General features: G+C 33.1%; 2 protein-coding genes across 4 annotated transcripts; one reads left to right on the top strand and one right to left on the bottom strand.

The window, feature by feature from the left end:
* Window positions 1-9,956: 9,956 nt before the first annotated feature.
* Window positions 9,957-11,691, top strand: LOC107025861 (photosystem I chlorophyll a/b-binding protein 5, chloroplastic). The gene is made up of 6 exons (XM_015226630.2): window positions 9,957-10,234; window positions 10,315-10,447; window positions 10,535-10,647; window positions 10,714-10,818; window positions 11,076-11,164; window positions 11,240-11,691. Exons 1-6 carry the CDS (start codon window positions 10,029-10,031, stop codon window positions 11,380-11,382), a joined length of 789 nt encoding a protein of 262 aa, XP_015082116.1. The 5' UTR covers window positions 9,957-10,028; the 3' UTR covers window positions 11,383-11,691.
* A 242-nt stretch (window positions 11,692-11,933) lies between these two features.
* Window positions 11,934-18,319, bottom strand: LOC107025859 (protein WEAK CHLOROPLAST MOVEMENT UNDER BLUE LIGHT 1-like). 3 transcript variants are annotated; one of them, XM_015226628.2, is made up of 3 exons: window positions 18,177-18,319; window positions 14,423-15,224; window positions 11,934-14,162 (listed from the first exon to the last, which is right to left on the bottom strand). In XM_015226628.2, the coding sequence occupies exons 2-3, from the start codon at window positions 15,209-15,211 to the stop codon at window positions 12,294-12,296; spliced, it is 2,658 nt and encodes an 885-aa protein (XP_015082114.1). In that variant the 5' UTR covers window positions 15,212-15,224; window positions 18,177-18,319; the 3' UTR covers window positions 11,934-12,293. The 3 variants fall into 3 exon arrangements, with proteins under 3 accessions (XP_015082114.1, XP_027774499.1, XP_015082115.1); XM_027918698.1 differs by lacking the exon at window positions 18,177-18,319 and adding an exon at window positions 17,466-17,688; XM_015226629.2 differs by lacking the exon at window positions 18,177-18,319 and adding an exon at window positions 16,039-17,445.
* Between the last annotated feature and the right edge of the window lie 719 nt (window positions 18,320-19,038).

Genomic DNA, 19,038 nt, shown 5'->3' with positions numbered 1-19,038 from the left:
CTTGATGCAATGAATTTTCAAGATCTTGTACTTGTGGAATTTTATGTTTGTTAACCCCACTACTATAATGCAATGGTATGCAAACTCTAATATGTGGGGTCTGAATTTGGTTTTAATTATTTTCGAAAAAGGGTCTAAAATACCCTTGAAATATTGAAAATGGTACAAAATTACCCTTCATCCACCTATTGGCTCCAAAATGCCCTTTTCATCCACCTGTTGGCTCCAAAATACCCTCGTCATCCACCTTTGAGTTCAAAATTCACCACTTATTTAATAATTTTAAATTTAAACTATTTAAATATTTTTAAAATACTTGATGTTCAATTATTGGTTATAATTTAATTTATTTATATTATTTATAAACCAACCCACTACCCACCCATTACTAACTAAACCCCACTCAATTAATAATCCAACTATAATATCAAAATCGTCATAAACACTATTAAAACACGATGAAATTATAGATTAATAAAAATGACATCCAAAATTATTCGAGTCCGAATCGAAGCCCCAATTAAATTTATGGTTGAGCCGCTTATTTAGGAGGACACTTTCAATTTGATTCTCTTCAAGATTGAATTAGAAAGTTACGATTAAAGGTAAAGAAGTAATACATCCCAAATTAATTCATGCACTTTTTAAAATATAATTTTATAAATAATTATGATTTGTTTTAAAACCTTTAATATATTGTTTTAAAAAGAAGTTACCTATGAAGTAACATCACATAATTGAGATGTAAGAATAATTAAGATGAACATAGTCAGACTTTTAAGTTTATCGGTAATTTTTATTTAGACACTTGAATGTATGATAATTTAAATCTATAGATATTTTCGTCTCAAATTTTTAAAAGTACTCAATTGGCAGTAGCTTTTATGTTGTTTCATTAATAATGTGAGTGATTTATTAATTTGGAGGGTTTAATTATTAATGGGTGGGTAGTGGATTGATTTATAAATTATACTAATAAGTTAAATTATAACAAATAGTTGAGCGCCACGTATTTAAAAAAATATTTAAATATAAAACCGTTAAAAAAGTGGTCAATTTTGAACCAAAAGGTGGATGACAAGGGTATTTTGGACCCAATAGGTGGGTGGGAAGGGTATTTTGGAGCCAATAGGTGGATGGAGGGTAATTTTGTACGATTTCCAATACTTTGAGGGTATTTTAGACCCTTTTCCGAATTATTTTTAGTAGACTGTTTTGTTATCTCTTTGCTTAATTCCTGTAAAACTAGTTTACTTCTAGGAATATGGTTTGTTAAAAAATTGTTTCCAGAAACTTGGCATTGGTGTCACAATGACCGTTTTTTCTTTAGAATTTTAAAACATACCACCTTTTGTTCCTTTAGGGTATCCAATAAAAATACACACTTCTGTTTTAGGTTCCAATTTTTCTGTCTTCCCTTTCAATTCATGTGTTGGACATCCCCAAATCCGAATATGTTACAAACTAGGTTTGTTCCCAGTCCACAGTTCAATGGGTGTCAAAGGAACAAATTTAGAAGGAACTAAGTTCAGAATGTAATTTGTAGTTTCTAATGCATATCACCAAAACGAATAAGGCAAATCAGAGTAACTTATCATTGATCTAACCATTTCTAGAAGAGTTCTATTTCTTCTTTATGCTACACCATTTTGTTGTGGAGTTCTAGGTGCAGACATTTGAGATGCAATTCCTTGCTCTAATAAGTAACTAATAAACTCATTAGAGAGGTATTCACCACCACGATTAGATCGCAATGACTTGATATCTATTCTATGTCGTTTCTCTGTTTCAGCCTTAAACTCTTTGAATTTCTCAAAGCATTCGGACTTACGGCGCAACAAATATATATATCCATATTTTGAGTAATCATCAATCAAAATCACGAAGTATTCATGCCCACCTCTCGCTTGAATGTTCATTGGGCCACACAAATCAGAATTAATTTACTCTAGTTTATCCTTGACTCTATTTCCTTTTGAGGGAAAAGGTCTCTTAGTCGTTTTTCCTTCTAAACAAGATTCACTTGTTGGTAGTCTCCACTTTAAATGAACCTAAAGGTCCATCTCTAATCAAGCTTGAAATCCTATCTAGATTTATATGACATAGACGCAAGTGCCATAGATAAGTCTCATTAAAATCAGAAGAATGTTTTCTTTTACTTGAAAGGTTAACATTATTCAGTTCTATGGTTTGTTGTAATTCTGGAGAGATATTAAATAATAAAAAGACCATAAATCAATGTACCAGTAGAGACAATATGTTTATTATAACTAATTACACAACCATTATCAGAAAAACTAACATCATAACCATCTCTCAAAAGTTTAGAAACTGAAATTAAATTTCTTCTAACAGTAGGTGCATATAGAATGTCTTTTAAAATTAAAACTCTAACACTATCAAACGAAAAAGTAATATTTCCTAATGCTAAAATTGGAGTTGTTGAGTCATCTGCTTGAAAAACGCTAACTTCACCTCTAATCAGCTTGCGTTTTTCTTGAAACCCCTGCAAAGTAATGCATATATGATCAGTGGCTCTTGAATCTACACAGCATGAAGTGGTAGAAACATCCACTAAAAATGTTTCAACGACAAGTGAGAGTGAGTTACCTGGTTTGTTTTTCTTCTTGGTTATGAAATCTGGACAATGTGTCTTCCAATGGCCTGACATCTTGCAATTAAAACACTTGCCCTTAGAATTTTTCACGCCCCCAGTTGGAGGTGCAATTGCCTTAGCTTTGTGAGCCTTTTTCTTCTTCATTCCACCTTGCGGCTTAGAAGTAGAGCCTTTCTCAACAATAAGTGTCATTGATGGTGCATGTTTTTTGACAAGAGTCGCTGCCGCCTACAACTCATTCAACAATTGCGCCAAAGATAGACTCATCTTATTCATATTATAATTTAGGTAAAACTGTTGAAAACTGTCAGGCAGAGACTGCAATATCATCTCAACTTGGGAGTCATTGTCAATTTCAGCCCCCAAGACCTCTAGTTCATTCAGAAGACCTATCATCTTCAGAACATGGTCTCTTACATGAGTGCCTTCAACCATCTTAGTGTTCATGAATGTTCTCATGGCAGTCTGCTTAGTTGATCGACCCAGGTCTCCAAACATTTGTTTGAGATTCTCCAGAATTTTAAAAGCAGACAACATAGCTTGATGTTGATGTTGCAAAACATTTGACATTGAAGCCATAATGTAACATCGCGCCATCTCATCAGCTTTGCGCCATTTCTGATAAGCTAACTTATCCTCATCACTAGACTGATCATTTGATTTCAATGGACATTGCTCATGAAGTACAAAATTATATTCTTCAGTAGTTAACACAATGTCGAATTTTTTTCTCAAGTCAACATAGTTAGAACCCTCTAATTTGTTTTGATCCAAAATAGTACTAATGGGATTAAAAGGAGACATGTTGAATCTGAGATTTAAGAAATAGTTACAATAGATCAATCAAACAGTCATATAACATTGAATACTTACATTCAAACTCATCATATCCACATATATTCATGCATCTTGCATAGCCAATCGATGGGACTGGAGGACTACTCATACAATATACATATAAAATGACCGATTATTCACTCCATAAATTTATCCAGACCTAACTCAGATGGAGAGTCTACAGTTAGTTTAATTCAAGTGAAAATCCTCTAATTACATTGATCTAATTATATATTACTCAATTTAGTAGAGTTAATACAAATTATCAAACAATTGATTAAATACGTAGCGACTTGTATTAAATTCATCCGATGGGGAGAAAGGTCTAAGTCAACACATAAACTTAATACTTCATTACTATTTAATCTTGGTAAATATTGAAAATAACTTTCATCACAATATATATTTTCTTTTTCAATTTATACAAAAAAAAAAGTCCAGAAAATTAAAACATAGACATGACTAGCTCAATTCATTCAATGTACCATTGAATTCATATAACATAAACAACATCCTCTATTATGGGACACCAAAATACCTCACATATACTAACAACAAGTATATGAGTACTAAAGTTTACCGTAAAACAATTGTGACCATATAGGAATAGTATCAGCATGCAACGAGCGTTGTAACGATCCAAAGGAAAATCTCCTGGCTCAGCACTAGTCAACTTGTGGGGTGTCACATACCCTGCAGACAATAACCGCAGCAGTCACCAGTCTGGTCCCCTACCCCACAAAGTAGCTTGATTGCCGAACCACTCCCAAGGCGAATAGTGCCCTATAGGGGCCGACCCGGCACCGACCGGCTGAGACTCCCGCGCAATAGGAGCGGACTGAGTCGGTATTCGTCTTACTAAAAGGAATCATTCATTGGTCCCACTACCAACTTTGACTATTTTCTCTATTGTTAATCAAAAGAAAAAACAACCAGCAGTATCATTACGAGAACAAATTTCAGCCGACACTTATAAAAAATTTTGGAAGTCATCTCATAAAACAGCCTCCACCTTTTTTTTATTCAAAAAAACACCCAACACTTCTTGTCTTAAAACAATCACGGGTTAATGAATTTGTTTTTTAGCAATTCAATTTTGTCTTCTCTTAATATATTAGAAAACAACCAGCCGACATTAACATGAGAAAAAATTGTGAGCTCTTTCACAAGATTGCCGCCACAAAAATAACAAACAAATCGAGCAGCCATTAATTTTTTCAAAAAAAAAATTGTTCATGTCCTTATGCAAGATCTCAAGATTATTCTATCAAATCTAAATGGATAATTTTCACAAGTCAATATTACTGTATGCACTTAACAAAACAAAACAATTCAAATTTTATCCGTTTTGTTCTTTTCGTGATAAAAAAATTCTAACAACAAATCATATATTCACTTGCGCATATACACATATACATATTTTCAATTGTTTATAAAGATGCAATTATGGCTCTGATACCAATTGTTAGAAAATAGCATACACAGCGGAAGCATTCCAGAATCATACATCTTGCATTAATATAAACAACAATCACAAATAGCCATCACATACAAAGTATGTTGAAAATTAACTCAGAATCACGTCTTGAAGCGTGTGCAGATATCTTGAAGCAAATCCAACTCCAGTTCTACAGTCTTCTACAGTGATCCCAATTAACAAATGAACTCTCTCAGTACTTAGGTGGGCAAGTATTGTATAGAATACTGAATTCCGTCTCTTTCAAGGTTAGAAGAATCCCTACTTATAGAGTTTTCTTCCTAGTCCAAAGAGAATTCCTTTTCTTTTAAGAAAAACAAAACTACACCTTTCTTCTTCTTTTTGGAGAAGAACATGTTTCTTTTTCCTTTTTTAGAAAATAGGATTCTGAGCTCTAGTTAAATTGGGCATTGGAGGGACCACAAAATTTATTACTGAGACTCCCTATTATGGAAATATTTCTAAATAATTGATTTGAATTATTCTTACCATAATAAATTACAAATCATTCCACTAAAAATTCGTAATTGCACTCCTCTATTTATTTCGAAATTCACCATTAAACACTTGTGTAATTTTCCATGTTAAGTTTACCGATATTAATTAATAAATTAAATTACTGACGAATTTAATTCAATGATTAACTTCTTTTAGAGCAATACTTAACTTATTTCATGTGCCAGATTTATAAATCTACTGGCCGGATTTACACATGAAAACTTATAAGCTTCTCATAAAAGGTGTATCATCAATCTCTATACTGAGACATGGATTCCATCAACTAACTAATTATGGCACCGATATATATTGTTATCATCTAATCTATCAGGAATATTGACACATCTCATAATCTCTCATTTTAATAAATCAAAATGATAATTAATAAATGCATATCATAATCGTTATATCAAGATTAAGAATATAAGTACATTTAATAATTTAGAAAATATCTTTTTATCAATCAGTCTAAAACAACTATCTCTGCTCGGTCCCGTTCAATACATACCAAATGCACTAGCACGAGAAGTCAGAACTATGTCATTCTCATACTTAAGATAAATTACATTTAATCTCGTGCTATAATCTTTCTGATGGTTTTGTCCAGATTTTCATCTATGATTGTAAACTACAACTTTTAACTTATAAGAAACGTTGATTTAATCTTCTGTGTATAAGCTTAAACTCTATACACCAAATCATATACTGTATAAGTTAAGGACACATATATGACAATTGATCTATTTAATGTAACACTTTATTGAATTGAAGAAATAAATAAACAATTGTTCAATATTCATACTATATCAAAACACATGGTTAATAGTATATCCTAACAATATGAACAAGATCTATATTTCAATTCCTATATATAAAAGCTAGGTTGAAGGGAAATGTGTTAGCTTTTTCTCTCACTTATTAGGGATTATTAGATTTTATGCCTTTCCCTTTCACTTGGATATTTTTGGAATACACTCTTTTTCATTAGCTAGGATAAGAATGGAGACAACGTGGGGTCAAAATTATTCCAAAGAATGAAGGAAAAGAGAAGCAACAATTTCTACAATAACTCAACCCCCTCGCCTCCACTAAATTAGCTTCCCATGTGTTGCAATGTAGGGGCATAGAAAATGAGCCAAAATATAGGTACTCTTTTATTCATTCAGAATTTTAATGATAGAGTTCAAGATAATTTGAATTAAGTTCACTCTTAATTATTTCAAGACTTCATTCATTTTAAGAAAATTTTTAGTTGAGCTCAATTTAATCTTCAATTCTTATATATTTTAAGTCTTTTTAGTTGCATTGATATAATCTATTTTATATCGTTTAGAATTTATCTATCCATTTGTAATTATTTTTTACGAGTTAAAATTCAAATTGTAGTTATAAAAGTTAGATAACAATAGGTTAAAATTATTGAGATTAAGAATATCAAATTTGGCAGGTCTTGCTTAGATTTTTAGTCCAACATATTTGAGTCCAAAGTAAAGGGTGGATCATGATCCAATCCAGTTTTTATTTCAATTCATTTTAATATATCAGATTTTAACCTAACCTGTTTATTTGACATCTATGTTGCAATGCAGAGATTCAACACGTGTCCTAAATACAATTTAATTAGACAAGCTTTATCTATGATCAACTGTTTCGCTCTTTAGTCTCTTTTTTTTCGCGAGTTTAAAAAAAATTTCTCCTTTCAACTTTAGTATGGTAAATAGTGGAGATAAATGTAACGATCCTTATATGTACACATCTAAAGAGGTTTTTCATTTGTGTTGGATTGTATATTGATTTGATCATTTGATGAGTCTTTTCTCAAATGATTTTTTTAATACTAGTATATGGGCGCGTGTGTTGCGCGTTTACTCATAACGATAAATAAAGTGATAAACGTTTTTAGTGTATAAACTAACTAATATAAGGGCAATGCGCGATTTAACTTTTAAAAAAATGTTTGTAGTGTATAGTTAACTTGAAGTTTTTTTTTTTTTGCATTTAGTCCTCCCTTTATTATAATTTTGATATAGAAATTTTATATTTGTTTTAAAAGACAAAATAAAGTAGCAATAATAAAGATGGAGGCACAGTATCTTATGAATAACTTCCTTAAATTGTCTTTTTTGCCTCGTAAAATAGGGTAAATGTCTTTCTAGTCTCATAGAATAGAGTAAAAATATTGAAATTAAATTAATAGTTACACAACATATATATTTCAAGAAGATAAATGTTTGACATTTATTAGTACAAGACGAAATTCTCATTTTCATTAAGTAGAATGCAACTAAATAATTCAAATTTATAAATAAGAAACTTATTAGAAGGAATAACTAAAGATTATAAGTGCAATGATTGGTATTTAAATTATGTAATTATACAAATAACATATTAATAATTAAACAAATAAATCATAATTTAATTTATTGTAGAGCCAAAATGACAATATTAGTATTCTTACAACTAAAAGTTTGTTAAAATATATTTTACATTTTTTTTGTTAAAAAATTAATGGTAGCAATATTTGGTCAAAGGATAAAAGATTTTCTAACTTTTTAAGCATTTTGGTGCATCATTTTTTTGTCTTTGGGATTTGGATCTCATGATAATTTTAATGAAAATTATCTAAAAACTATAGAGTTTATCCACAAGCACATGTAAGAATGATTCTTTACAAATATTTAAAATTTAAGATGCAAAAATTTAATTATTAATAATATGAAATTAGAATATTTTGTAGGAAATAATTATTTTACATGCCTTATACACTATTTTTATGATTGTATTTGTCTCATTTTCTAAAGCAAAAAATACACCCTTCAATCAAATATATTCTTAAAACAAAATTACAAATACAGAGAAAGTATCATATATAGAAGCAAATTTAGCATAAGGCTACCAACGAAAAATAGAAAAATTCTAAGACAATATTGAAACAAACTTATAGTAATAAACATTCAACTTTTGACCATAAAAAAAGTTAAAATCTTTGAAAGACAAGTTAATGAAAGTGATATTCAACTACATGAATGAAGGGTCTTATCATAGTTCTGAACTCGACAAATAATTAAAAAAAAAAATACATCAAGCCTTAAAATTTTCTTCACTTGATTAAAGCTTCTCTAGTCTTCCACACACAAAAATTGTATCACATATAAATCTTTCTATGAAAATAATGTTAAAAGATTTATATTTATAGGAAAGTATATATCTTTGGAATATGAAGATTCACTTACAAAGTTGAAAAGTAAAGTGTTACAAAAATTAAAGACAAATATTAATTAAGAACAAAATTAATTTAGAAAATAAACCATATACATGTATCTATTTAAAGGGTAAATAATTTAAAGAAAATAAATTAAATTAGATATTTTAATTAAGAATCATTCTAAAAAAGTGCAAAAGTCATTATCATTTTTATTATAATAATATAATTTAATATTTAAATTAAATAGTTAAATATTTTTATAACATTTTAATTTATAATAAAAATAAAATTGTAATTCAACTTTTTTGATTTTCTCTTATAATAATATATGATATGATGATATGATAATCGGATAGTTGGATTCTGATGGTGGTAATAAATAGTGGTAAAAGGCTGGAAGATGACAAGCAAAATAAGTTAATTGATCCAATCCATTTATCTTAACTTGTGTTTTGTATGAAAGAAGAATATATTCAAATTTTCTTGGTTAGCTTAATTTTTTTTTTCAATTTCTCTGTCACTCCATTCATCTATTCCAAATGTTGTTCAAGAATCGTTCTTGTTCATTGATATTTTAAACTTGCAGAGTTGTGCTTCGCTATATAGCACGCACCAGCTTAAAGTGATGCGTCCAGGTTCAGAGCCTCTTCTTTCACTTACATCAAAAATAATGTTAATTAATTTTTAATTACTGCTAAATATATATTTTTAGCGATAATTAAATTTTTTTATATATGATCCAAAAAAACCTTTAGCAATATTGGTTCTAATGACACTTAATTAATATCAATAAATATTTCGCACTCTTTATTAATGTCAATATTTATTGCTGCTAAAAGTTATTTTTGTTGTAGTGTTCCAATTTGGTTAGCTACCTAATATTTGTTGTTGCTCACCACGTTGAGGATTTCCATTACACTTTGTCCTAATTTATCCGACAAATTTCGTTTTTGCAAGAATCAAACGGTTTAAATTTAATCGAGAATTCGATCATGAAATCTTCAATTTTAAAACAATAAAAGTTATATATTTCTAAAGAATAATTAATAATTCAAAATACTTAAAAGATATACGAAAAATTTATGATAAAAGATGATATACTTGTTTCAATCTCAAAATCGAAAATGTGAGTAATGAATATGGTGAAAATAGATGGAGAATTCATGGATCATTATTTTGGGCTTAAAGTGTTTTTAGGATCATCCAAAGTTGGGTCATTCAAAAAAAAAAAAAAATTTGTGGCCATATCATGTCACCTTCCTAATATGGACCCTTTAGGGGGGCCCTCCTATCTTATTTGTAACGCCACAAAGCCAAGTTTTGGATATCATTTGTAGTATGGATTGTTGCTTATTCACCAATTGAGTTTGCTTGTTGAGTGGTGATACTAATATATGGAGATTGCAGTGGGTAGAAGTTTCCAAGTTTTGACATTATTGTCTGGTTCATCTTTTCATGGAAAGAGTATACGTAGAACTTGTGTAAAAGGATTTAATTCGACTAGAGCTAGAAAAGGACATTCTCTAACACCTCCGGTTCAAGCTCACCAAAGGCCAACATGGCTTCCTGGCCTTGACCCTCCACCTCATCTTGATGGAACGTAAGCGTATTCGTTGCCTAGCTACTAATTAACCAACTTTCCTACTTAATTAGTACCTCATTTTCCTTCTTTTTCTATAGTCTTGCTGGAGATTTTGGTTTTGATCCACTAGGACTTGGAGAGGATCCTGAAAGTTTGAAATGGTATGTACAAGCAGAACTTGTTCATGCCCGCTTCGCCATGGCTGGGGTTGCTGGAATACTTTTAACTGATGTAAGTCATCATCATATAATATATACTACTTGTGTAACATTTTTTTTTCTCTTTATCCTAAACATTTTTCTGGTCATTCTTTTTAAGTTGCTTCGTGTCACTCGAATAAGGGATTTGCCAGTGTGGTATGAAGCAGGAGCTACAAAATTTAACTTTGCCAGCACAACGACTCTGCTCATCATTCAACTATTATTGATGGGGTACAACGTTAACACAATGTTGATTCTGGACAATCTATACCTCTCTCTGATTTTTTATATTTACAGGTTCGTTGAAACAAAAAGGTACATGGATTTTCTTCATCCTGGCTCTCAAGCAAAACCTGGATCTTTTTTTGGACTAGAAGCTGCACTGGAAGGCCTTGAACCAGGGTAATTTAAATATTTTCTTTTGCCAACTTACCTTTGCTAGTGCTGGAGTAGGGAAAGAACCGTATAGGTTGATCCACCTCGAGTACTATGGGTTCCACTAAACCCCTTGTTTGCTGTCCAAACTACGTTCATAGATGACAGATAATAAATTAAGCTCTAGTATACAATATAATTATACTCATTCTAAATTTTGGATTTGCCTCTGCACAGGCTTATACTCCTACTAAGCATAGCCAGAAATCATTGACATTTAGCAGGTATCCAGGTGGTCCTTTATTGAATCCTCTTGGAATTGGAAAAGATATCAAGAATGCTAAAGACTGGAAACTGAAAGAGATTAAAAACGGTTTGTTGAGATGCATCATTATTTTAGTGCTTTCAAGTCTTGTCAAATATTTTTATACTTTCCTTTGTTTTGTAGGACGCCTAGCTATGGTGGCTATGCTTGGTATCTTCGTTCAGGCTTCTGTTACTCATGTTGGTCCTATTGACAATCTGATCGATCATCTCTCCAATCCATGGCACAAAACCATTCTTCAAACCATTGCTGCATCGAGTTCTTGATTATTGGAGTTTGTTTAGAACATGGCATACTGAAATGTTTTCATTCAAAGGCCATTCAGTAAAGCAAGCAACCTTGTATAATAAACTTATGTGTATTTCAATCATGTTCTTCCATTTCTGACTGACAATATAATACTAGGACATATAGAGGACAGTTGTCAATGAAGGAAATTATACAGTATCATATGGTTTCTACATAAAGATCAAAGGACAGGTTATCTGAGGATGATCTTTAGGCCACACCAAGTAATAATCTTACTTGCACCAGGTTTTGTGCCAAATCAGTGAATGCAATATACATTTCATGCATATAATGTTTTACTCTTTAAGGTTAAATACCTTGGTTTGGTGTAAAGTGTAAACAATGAGATCAGGTAAGTATTTTTCTCACAATTAGTGTATAAGTGCTTCAAATATCTTATGCATCTTCTACCCAACAGAAATGGTCAATATGAATATTTGTTACCATTCATAACAGCATTCGATCAGGGTTGCATGAACTAAGTGGAAAACAAGCAGAATACATCACAATGGGAAGTAAACAATTCGAATGGGATACCAAATGATTTGAAAAAAAAACTAGAAAATACTAGAATTATACAACCCATACTGCCAAGAAATCCAATATTTCAGAATCTGAGAACTAGCTGGATAAAATAGTTGAAGCAGCAAATGATTTACTTACAGAACCACTTTATTGGCCTCAGCCAAACCTATAACAACCTTAATCTGTTCTATAAACAGCCCTCCAAAAGGTGAGAGAAGTATTTGTCATATTGTACAATACATGATGCTCGGGATGTATACAGAAAAGCAGTGAGAATTTACACTCCGTCAACAAAGACAAATAACCAGAAAAATAAAGGGACAGTTGTATAAAATGATGAGAGTCTCTAAAACCCCAAAGCACATCATGCTGTCTTGGCCTGTGATTTCTTCCTTCCCAAAAGCATCAAGAGCCTTGGGAAGAAGGACCTTTTCTTTTTCTTTGGGATCTTCACTTCTGGAGATGTATCAATTTCAGTATTACTTGCTTGCTCATATGCTCTTGGACTTGACCTATGATGTAGTGAAGCAGCCTCTGGTGCGCGCTCATAGGTTTTTGATGCTTTACTCTCCTCAAAGCTCGTTCTCGGGCTTCTGATAGTGTTTATCAGTGGAAGAGATTCAGCAGCTTTCCTCCTTTGCCGATGCTCAGCCCTCCATTTCCTCAGCTCTTGCTCGACTGCCAATTTCCCTTCCTTTGCTTTTTCTGCCTTCTTCATTGCAATTTCTAGAGCTTCCTTTTGAGTGGTCATCTCACGATTAACCTCCTCCAGCCTGCTTAGACTTCTCACTTCTGATTCCTTGGATACTTCAATTTGGGTTATAGCAGCAGCTAACCTCTTATTAGCTTGCTCCTCCGCCTCATGGGCCAGTTTGCTGAGATCATAATATTCTTCAAGAGAGAGTGTTACTCCAGATGGGGAATCTTCATTATTGGTTCTTCGAGCTAATTCACTCTCTTGCAGTGCATTGATGGCTTCTAGCGCCAACTTCTCAGAAGCTTTTGCAGCTTCTATCTCCTTATTAGCAGCAATTAGTCTACTTCCCATGGTACTTGCTCCTGCCTTTGCTTGCTCTGCTTCTTCCTTTGCCTTTCTCAACTCTTCACAAGCTGTTTGTGCAAGTGACTTTGCCCGATCAGCCTCTTGGGCAGCATCTTGCAATTTCTTGGGAAGCTCCACCACCTTTTCTCTTACTTCTTTCTCTTTCATCTGCACAAGGGCAATCTCTGACTTGGTCCTGTTCAACTCAGCTTCAAGAGATGCTACAGCAATTGATGCCATGCCTTCTCTCTGCTGGATGGAAGCTAGTTCCAATTTTTCTTTTTTTAATTCTGCCTTCAATGAAGTTGCAGCAACCTTCAAGCGATTTACATCATCTGTTGCTTTCTCGATGTTGAGTTTCACTTCTTCAAGTTCCCGCGTAGCCAAGGCAACCGCTGCTTGTATCTTGGCATGAGTTCTTTTCTCTGGTTCTGACAGTTCGCTGAAATTGCCTTCTTCAACCGTCTCTTGTTTCAACTTTGATTCCATGTAAGAAGCAAACTCAGCTTTGAGATCCAGTAACAAAGCTGAAGCAGTGTCTAATTTTGCTTTGAGATCCTTTGAAGACCGTATTTGCTGGTTTAGCTTCTCAAGCTCATCTTCTGCCTGCTTTAGTTCTTTCTCCCAATTTAGAGTATCTTGCTCTCTTGCCATAGCAGCTCCAATTCTGTGTTCCTCCGCCTCCAAATGTGCAGTTTGTGCAGCTTCTAAAGATTCCTTTGTAGTGATGAGCTCAATAGTCAAATACTCAACTTCATTCTCAACTTTCTTTGAGGCAGAAACCGCTTCCTCTGCATTTTGCATGGCATCATATCTTTCTGACACCAATAAATCATACTCTTTATGCAGATCTTTCAGCTCATAATCCACATTTTTTAGCTCTGAAACTGCTGTTTCATGCCTTGCTTTAGCAACTTCAAGCTGCGCCTTGGCTGCAATACTAGCCTCATCAGCAATTCCCTGCTCCATCTCTTCTACCCTGAGCTTGGCAAGTTCTGAGTCCTGTTTCGCTTGTTGCTCTTCAGTTTGTGCTCTCTCCAGGTTTAGCTTCAACTCTTCAATCAGTCTTTTAGTGCTATCTAGTTCCTTCACCACCATCATTTTTGCTTCTTCTGCAGCCTGTGACTGTTTCTTGTACACTGGGATCTCTTCCTGCACATTCGCTAATTCTTGATCGACAACTTTCCTTCTCTGCATTATCCAGAAGTTGAAGATTTAGCTGAAAAAATCGTTGTGCGACAGATGTCCAAAAGATGAATGTACATGTCGGCAAGATACAGAATATAAATACACAATCTAAATAGTCAATGCTTATGGGCAGTATGCCAGTATCTCGGTGAACTTGCAGATGCAATCCTTCATTAGATAGAATCATCACACTCATTTTGTGGACAACCAAATGGCTTCCTGAGTTGAGATTCAAAGAGCATATAAAGGGTTCGTGCGCATACCTCCACGGTCTGTACTCGATGAGCCTTCCAGTCAACAATGCCTCCAAACTTGGACACTGCCTGCTTCACAGATTCAATTGGTGCTGCTGTGTCAATTTTAACTCTGTTAATAACAGAGTTATTAGGGGGCTTAGAATTGGCACTGGGTTCTGGAATCTTAACTGTGAGACAGGACGCCTTGGTTAAGGACTGACCAGTGTTAGGTACCTCTACATGAATATTATATTTGTGTTTTTGTTCTTGAGAGGATGAAGAATTTGTATCAGCAGAAACAACATAAATACTTGAAGAATTATCGTGTTGAAGTAGTGAGACATTATTTTTTTCCCCTCTTAAAGAATCAGATTGTATGTGATCAGAAGATTCTTTTAGGTTTTCCTCTTTTAGGGACGCGGGGTTTGAATTCATGGTTAATAAAGGTGAATCATCATGCTCTTCTGTTGGTGCATCTGTAGTATTGTTCGGTTGATTCATTGCATCCAATATAGACGATGAACTGGCTTCTGAGAGAGCTGTTGGAGGCTCAAACGATTTCAGATCCTCTACCAGTTTAGGTGACGCTTCCTGCTGAACTGTCGGCACAGCTGATTGAACACTTGCTGTTTTAGAAATATCACCTGCTCCATCAGATTTAATGGAGGGCTCCTGAATTTCAGAGTTTGCTGTTTCATTCATATGTTGCCTAGTTGGATTTGCACTATGTGAGTGATCCTCCTTCGGAACAGAAACTTCAGGTTTAGGAGCACATTCTTGGGGACAACTTCCTTTCACATCTTTTGCATCTTCCATTTCCAATTAAGAGCTGAGATGAACCAAAAAATAAAATTTACAAAGATAAGTAAGGGGATAGATACATAACCTTTCTCAAGTAACCAAACACCTTCCCAACCTTTTACCAGAATTGGAGATATCAAACAGCTGTTCTTGCAGACCCCAACTTAAACTTAAGCAATTGCAACTATTTTCTGTACAATATTAAGATCACCTATTTTGAAGTTTCTACACTATAACTTCTACACAGTCATTCATTTCATTTGAGGATTGCTAGTTGGATAACAAAAACTAAGTTAACTTTTGCGAGAAACGTATAGGGCAACACACCTTACTAAGAATATGAGTGACTACATCCTATCCAACTAACCTATAATCTTTTTCTGTAAATGGAATACGTATCCTATGTTCACTAGTTAATGCAATATCATTTTTACATAGCCAGCCAAATAAAAAAAAAATATTCTTACTATTCCACATGAGAACACACTTCCCATAAAGTAATTTTATTTGAACTCTAACTCAATAAAGAATTATGAGACAGTTTTTACTTATTGAAGGAAGTGAAGTCAAACAAGATATTCAATTTCAAAAAGAGAAGTACTAGGGATTTCATAATTAAACAACCAGTAAAGTCTTGTTGGCAAGTGCATTTATCACTTTAAGTTTAACATATTTAATGGATATTTATATATCAGCTGATCCATGATATTTCCCTAATATTTTTCATCAATGAATCACATAAATGGGAGGGGTAAAAGATCACACCAGAGAGGTACAGTCCCTAATTTTTATGCAGTTATTTTAGATCCAGTTGTGGTCTACAACTCGCTGCATATGCATACCATTGATTTAATAAAAAAGATGCAGCTGATCTTCTTCTGATCCATTCCCCTTCCTCATCAACAACATTGAAGCCAGGCAAAAGAAAAAAAAACAAGAAGAAGGAAAATGAGAAATGAATAAGTATCCAGTCAACGCCACAAAAAGTACATCTGTGGAACTTATTGAAATCCTTTAACTTTTTTCTCTTCTTCAGCACTCTCATTAAGGAATAAGGACACACCATTCTATGGTGAGACCAATCCTACCATGTAAAACATAAACTTCTAAGGTTTATTCCAGTTTTTCCATATAACCAAATCCTTGGATTGTGTATGCTCGTTCCTAGAAGGGGAACCTTTTAAAACAAAATGCTGCCTCAACTCCTTTTCTCTTCCTAATGTGCTATCTACTAAGTCTTGTCAGTTTTTCCATATAACTAAATGTTCTACATGTGCTTGCTCCAAGCAGGAATATAGGCTATCTTTAAAGGAACTTCCTGAACTGCACTTCTTGTACTAACATTGGTAGACACTTCTCAGAAAACTACAAACACATTATATACAAAACTTTCATCACACATCAAACTCAATAAGTTGAAAGAACAAACAATCAGATGGAATATCTGAAATGCCTAGTCGATTTATTTGTAGTAACGCACATGGTGGAGGTATGGTTGCTGCACTAGGAAAAAAAGAAGTTAGTTTCCTAGTAACTTTGCAATATCAACTCGTGCAGCAAAATGCTTCAGGAAATTCAGTTGAAGACAGAAGTAGACATGTAAAAATAATCCTTCAAGGTTTCCCTGTGATAAAACTAGAGTTTGCAGATTAAATTTTACTAAAAAGAAGTCATGTGGTTAATAGTCCTACTTGAAAGAATGTAAAAAGTTCTCTCTTGGGCCCCCAATATAGGAAAGCATTTACAAAATCAACTTTTCGGGGAAACATTACATAATTGAATCCTCTTTTCTTCCATCACCAGAAGATTCTTCATTTAGAATCCTCCATTGCAGATAATGTCAAAGTCATAAACTCCATCAGCAAATTAATGCATGACTAGCACACGTGGAGCTTACCATATCAGCAGCTTAGCACATTAAGAGCAGGCATATAACATGTGTCTTTACACCAATCAAAATATGAAAGTAGCTTGAATATGGGTTCCACTTGTTTCTAACTGATAAGTTAGATATTAAAGAATCCATAGACAGCAAGCAGAAATCATGTAAAAAGATTCGTCCTCCAATTAGATTAAACATATACATAAAGGACAGCAGATAGTCTTTCATTTTGCTTTGAAATATAGAAAAGAGACAACTAATCATACAATAAAGTTATGCTAGCTAAATACACAAACTTAAAATGTGTAGTTATTTAGTTTATTAGCTAGGAAATAGTACCTAGAGAACGCCGTTTAGCTCTAAAATAACAAAAAAAAAGGCAAGTACCTTTGTGAGTGAGGATGATACCACGTAACCATACACTAGCAGGAATACAGTTTAGGGATGCAACTGTTGTACAAAAAGATGGTGTAGTAATACTGAATAAATACAACTCAATTAAATCGACCCCATGTTTTAGTAATCACATCGACGCCATATCTTATACTCTAAACAGCTATGTAGTTGTCATTTTATCAATTGAAACTTGAATTCCAGATTCATGAAGGTATAACTTACTTACGATTCAGTTACTTTAAACATACGAGTTGATAACTCTGCCCAATGTTTTATTAAAGATATGATGTTGCATTGAATCTCCTATATTTAGAGAGAGAAACATAACATTACTAGGAGTGGTTGTGGTTCTTGACACCATCTGATTGAGCTCTTTAAAACACATACATATATAACAAGCTAGTCAACGTGGGTAGCAAGTTAAAAGCATGAGCAAGACTAGTAGTATTATAAGGTCTCTCTCATTTGGAAAACAATTAATACCCACAATTAATCCCAAAAGATCAATTACCGATAACATCTCTTGGTATGAAATTGACCAAAACCTCAAACAACAAGGGTCGAATTTGTGAGCTAAGCTTGCTTGGTTTTATTTAAATACATAATTGTTCTTTTTTTTTTATGGGCACACAATCATCAAAAATTAAATTAAACAGTTATACAAGAAGAAACATATCATAATTGATTAGAAGGAAAAATTACCAGAAATGATGTGTGTTTGATGATGTTTTCCCAAAACAAGACAATATATATAGATATGTATAAGAAAAATAAATAAATAGTGGTTTGAAAAAAGGAAGGAGAAGTAGAGGTTCTCAAAGATCCTCTTCGTCTACCTTCTTTTTGTCTTTTTCCAATTATGTCTACTTTTCAAAATAAACATTACAATATCTAAAAGTCACCGCAAATTAAGGAGAGCTCTTCTTTTTTCGCTGTGTTTTTTGCGCGTGTTTGAAACAAACCGCACAATCATAAATATTTTAATTCAAAAAAAGAAAATAATGAGTCTTCTGGTTGATTGACAAACCTTTTCCGTTCCAACCCACTTTTACTATTTTCACTATCATACTCCATTTTACGCACTCATTTTTTTTTATAGATATTTTATAATATATAATCAAAATTAGATTTTGAAAACTATCTTAATTATATTGATTTCTTTTTTATATCGGTGTGGTTATATTAATTGTCGGGGTTTTTTTATATCGTGCAAAAGGGAAAATAGTTTTTTTCTAAAATCAAGTCCTTGTAACCTTTGTATAGTTCAATAAGACGTCTCGTCACCATATGTACCAATCGTAGATTGGTCTCGCAACAATCACTAGTCCCACACATTTCGTAGAATAGAGACTACCCTAATTCACTGTATCAGTTGTAGACTTGTCTCGTAGGTCACTATGTTGAATTATGTTCTGAGGAGCTATTATATGTTTTGATCTTGAAATGCGCGGATTGATATTTTTCGTTGTCTTTCCCTATGCTAAAATGACATTTGATCTTTGAGATTTATACTTAGCACTGAGAGGGTGTTAAGGTGGAGGATCAATTAGGATAGTCTCTAGTA

Source organism: Solanum pennellii, chromosome 7, assembly GCF_001406875.1.
Source record: "Solanum pennellii chromosome 7, SPENNV200".
Lineage (NCBI taxonomy): Eukaryota > Viridiplantae > Streptophyta > Magnoliopsida > Solanales > Solanaceae > Solanum > Solanum pennellii.
The sequence above is the reverse complement of the archived record's forward strand: the minus strand, read 5'-3'. Positions and strand labels throughout refer to the sequence as shown.

Excerpts from the sequence above, each read along its gene's own strand:
- LOC107025861 (XM_015226630.2), top strand. The coding sequence starts at position 10,029 with ATGGAGATTGCAGTGGGTAGAAGTTTCCAAGTTTTGACATTATTGTCT. Across the intron at positions 10,235-10,314 it reads CCACCTCATCTTGATGGAAC|TCTTGCTGGAGATTTTGGTT; the intron begins GTAAGCGTATTC and ends CTTTTTCTATAG. Across the intron at positions 10,819-11,075 it reads CTGGAAGGCCTTGAACCAGG|GTATCCAGGTGGTCCTTTAT; the intron begins GTAATTTAAATA and ends GACATTTAGCAG.
- LOC107025859 (XM_015226628.2), bottom strand. The coding sequence starts at position 15,211 with ATGGAAGATGCAAAAGATGTGAAAGGAAGTTGTCCCCAAGAATGTGCT. Across the intron at positions 14,163-14,422 it reads ATCGAGTACAGACCGTGGAG|AGAAGGAAAGTTGTCGATCA; the intron begins GTATGCGCACGA and ends TGGATAATGCAG.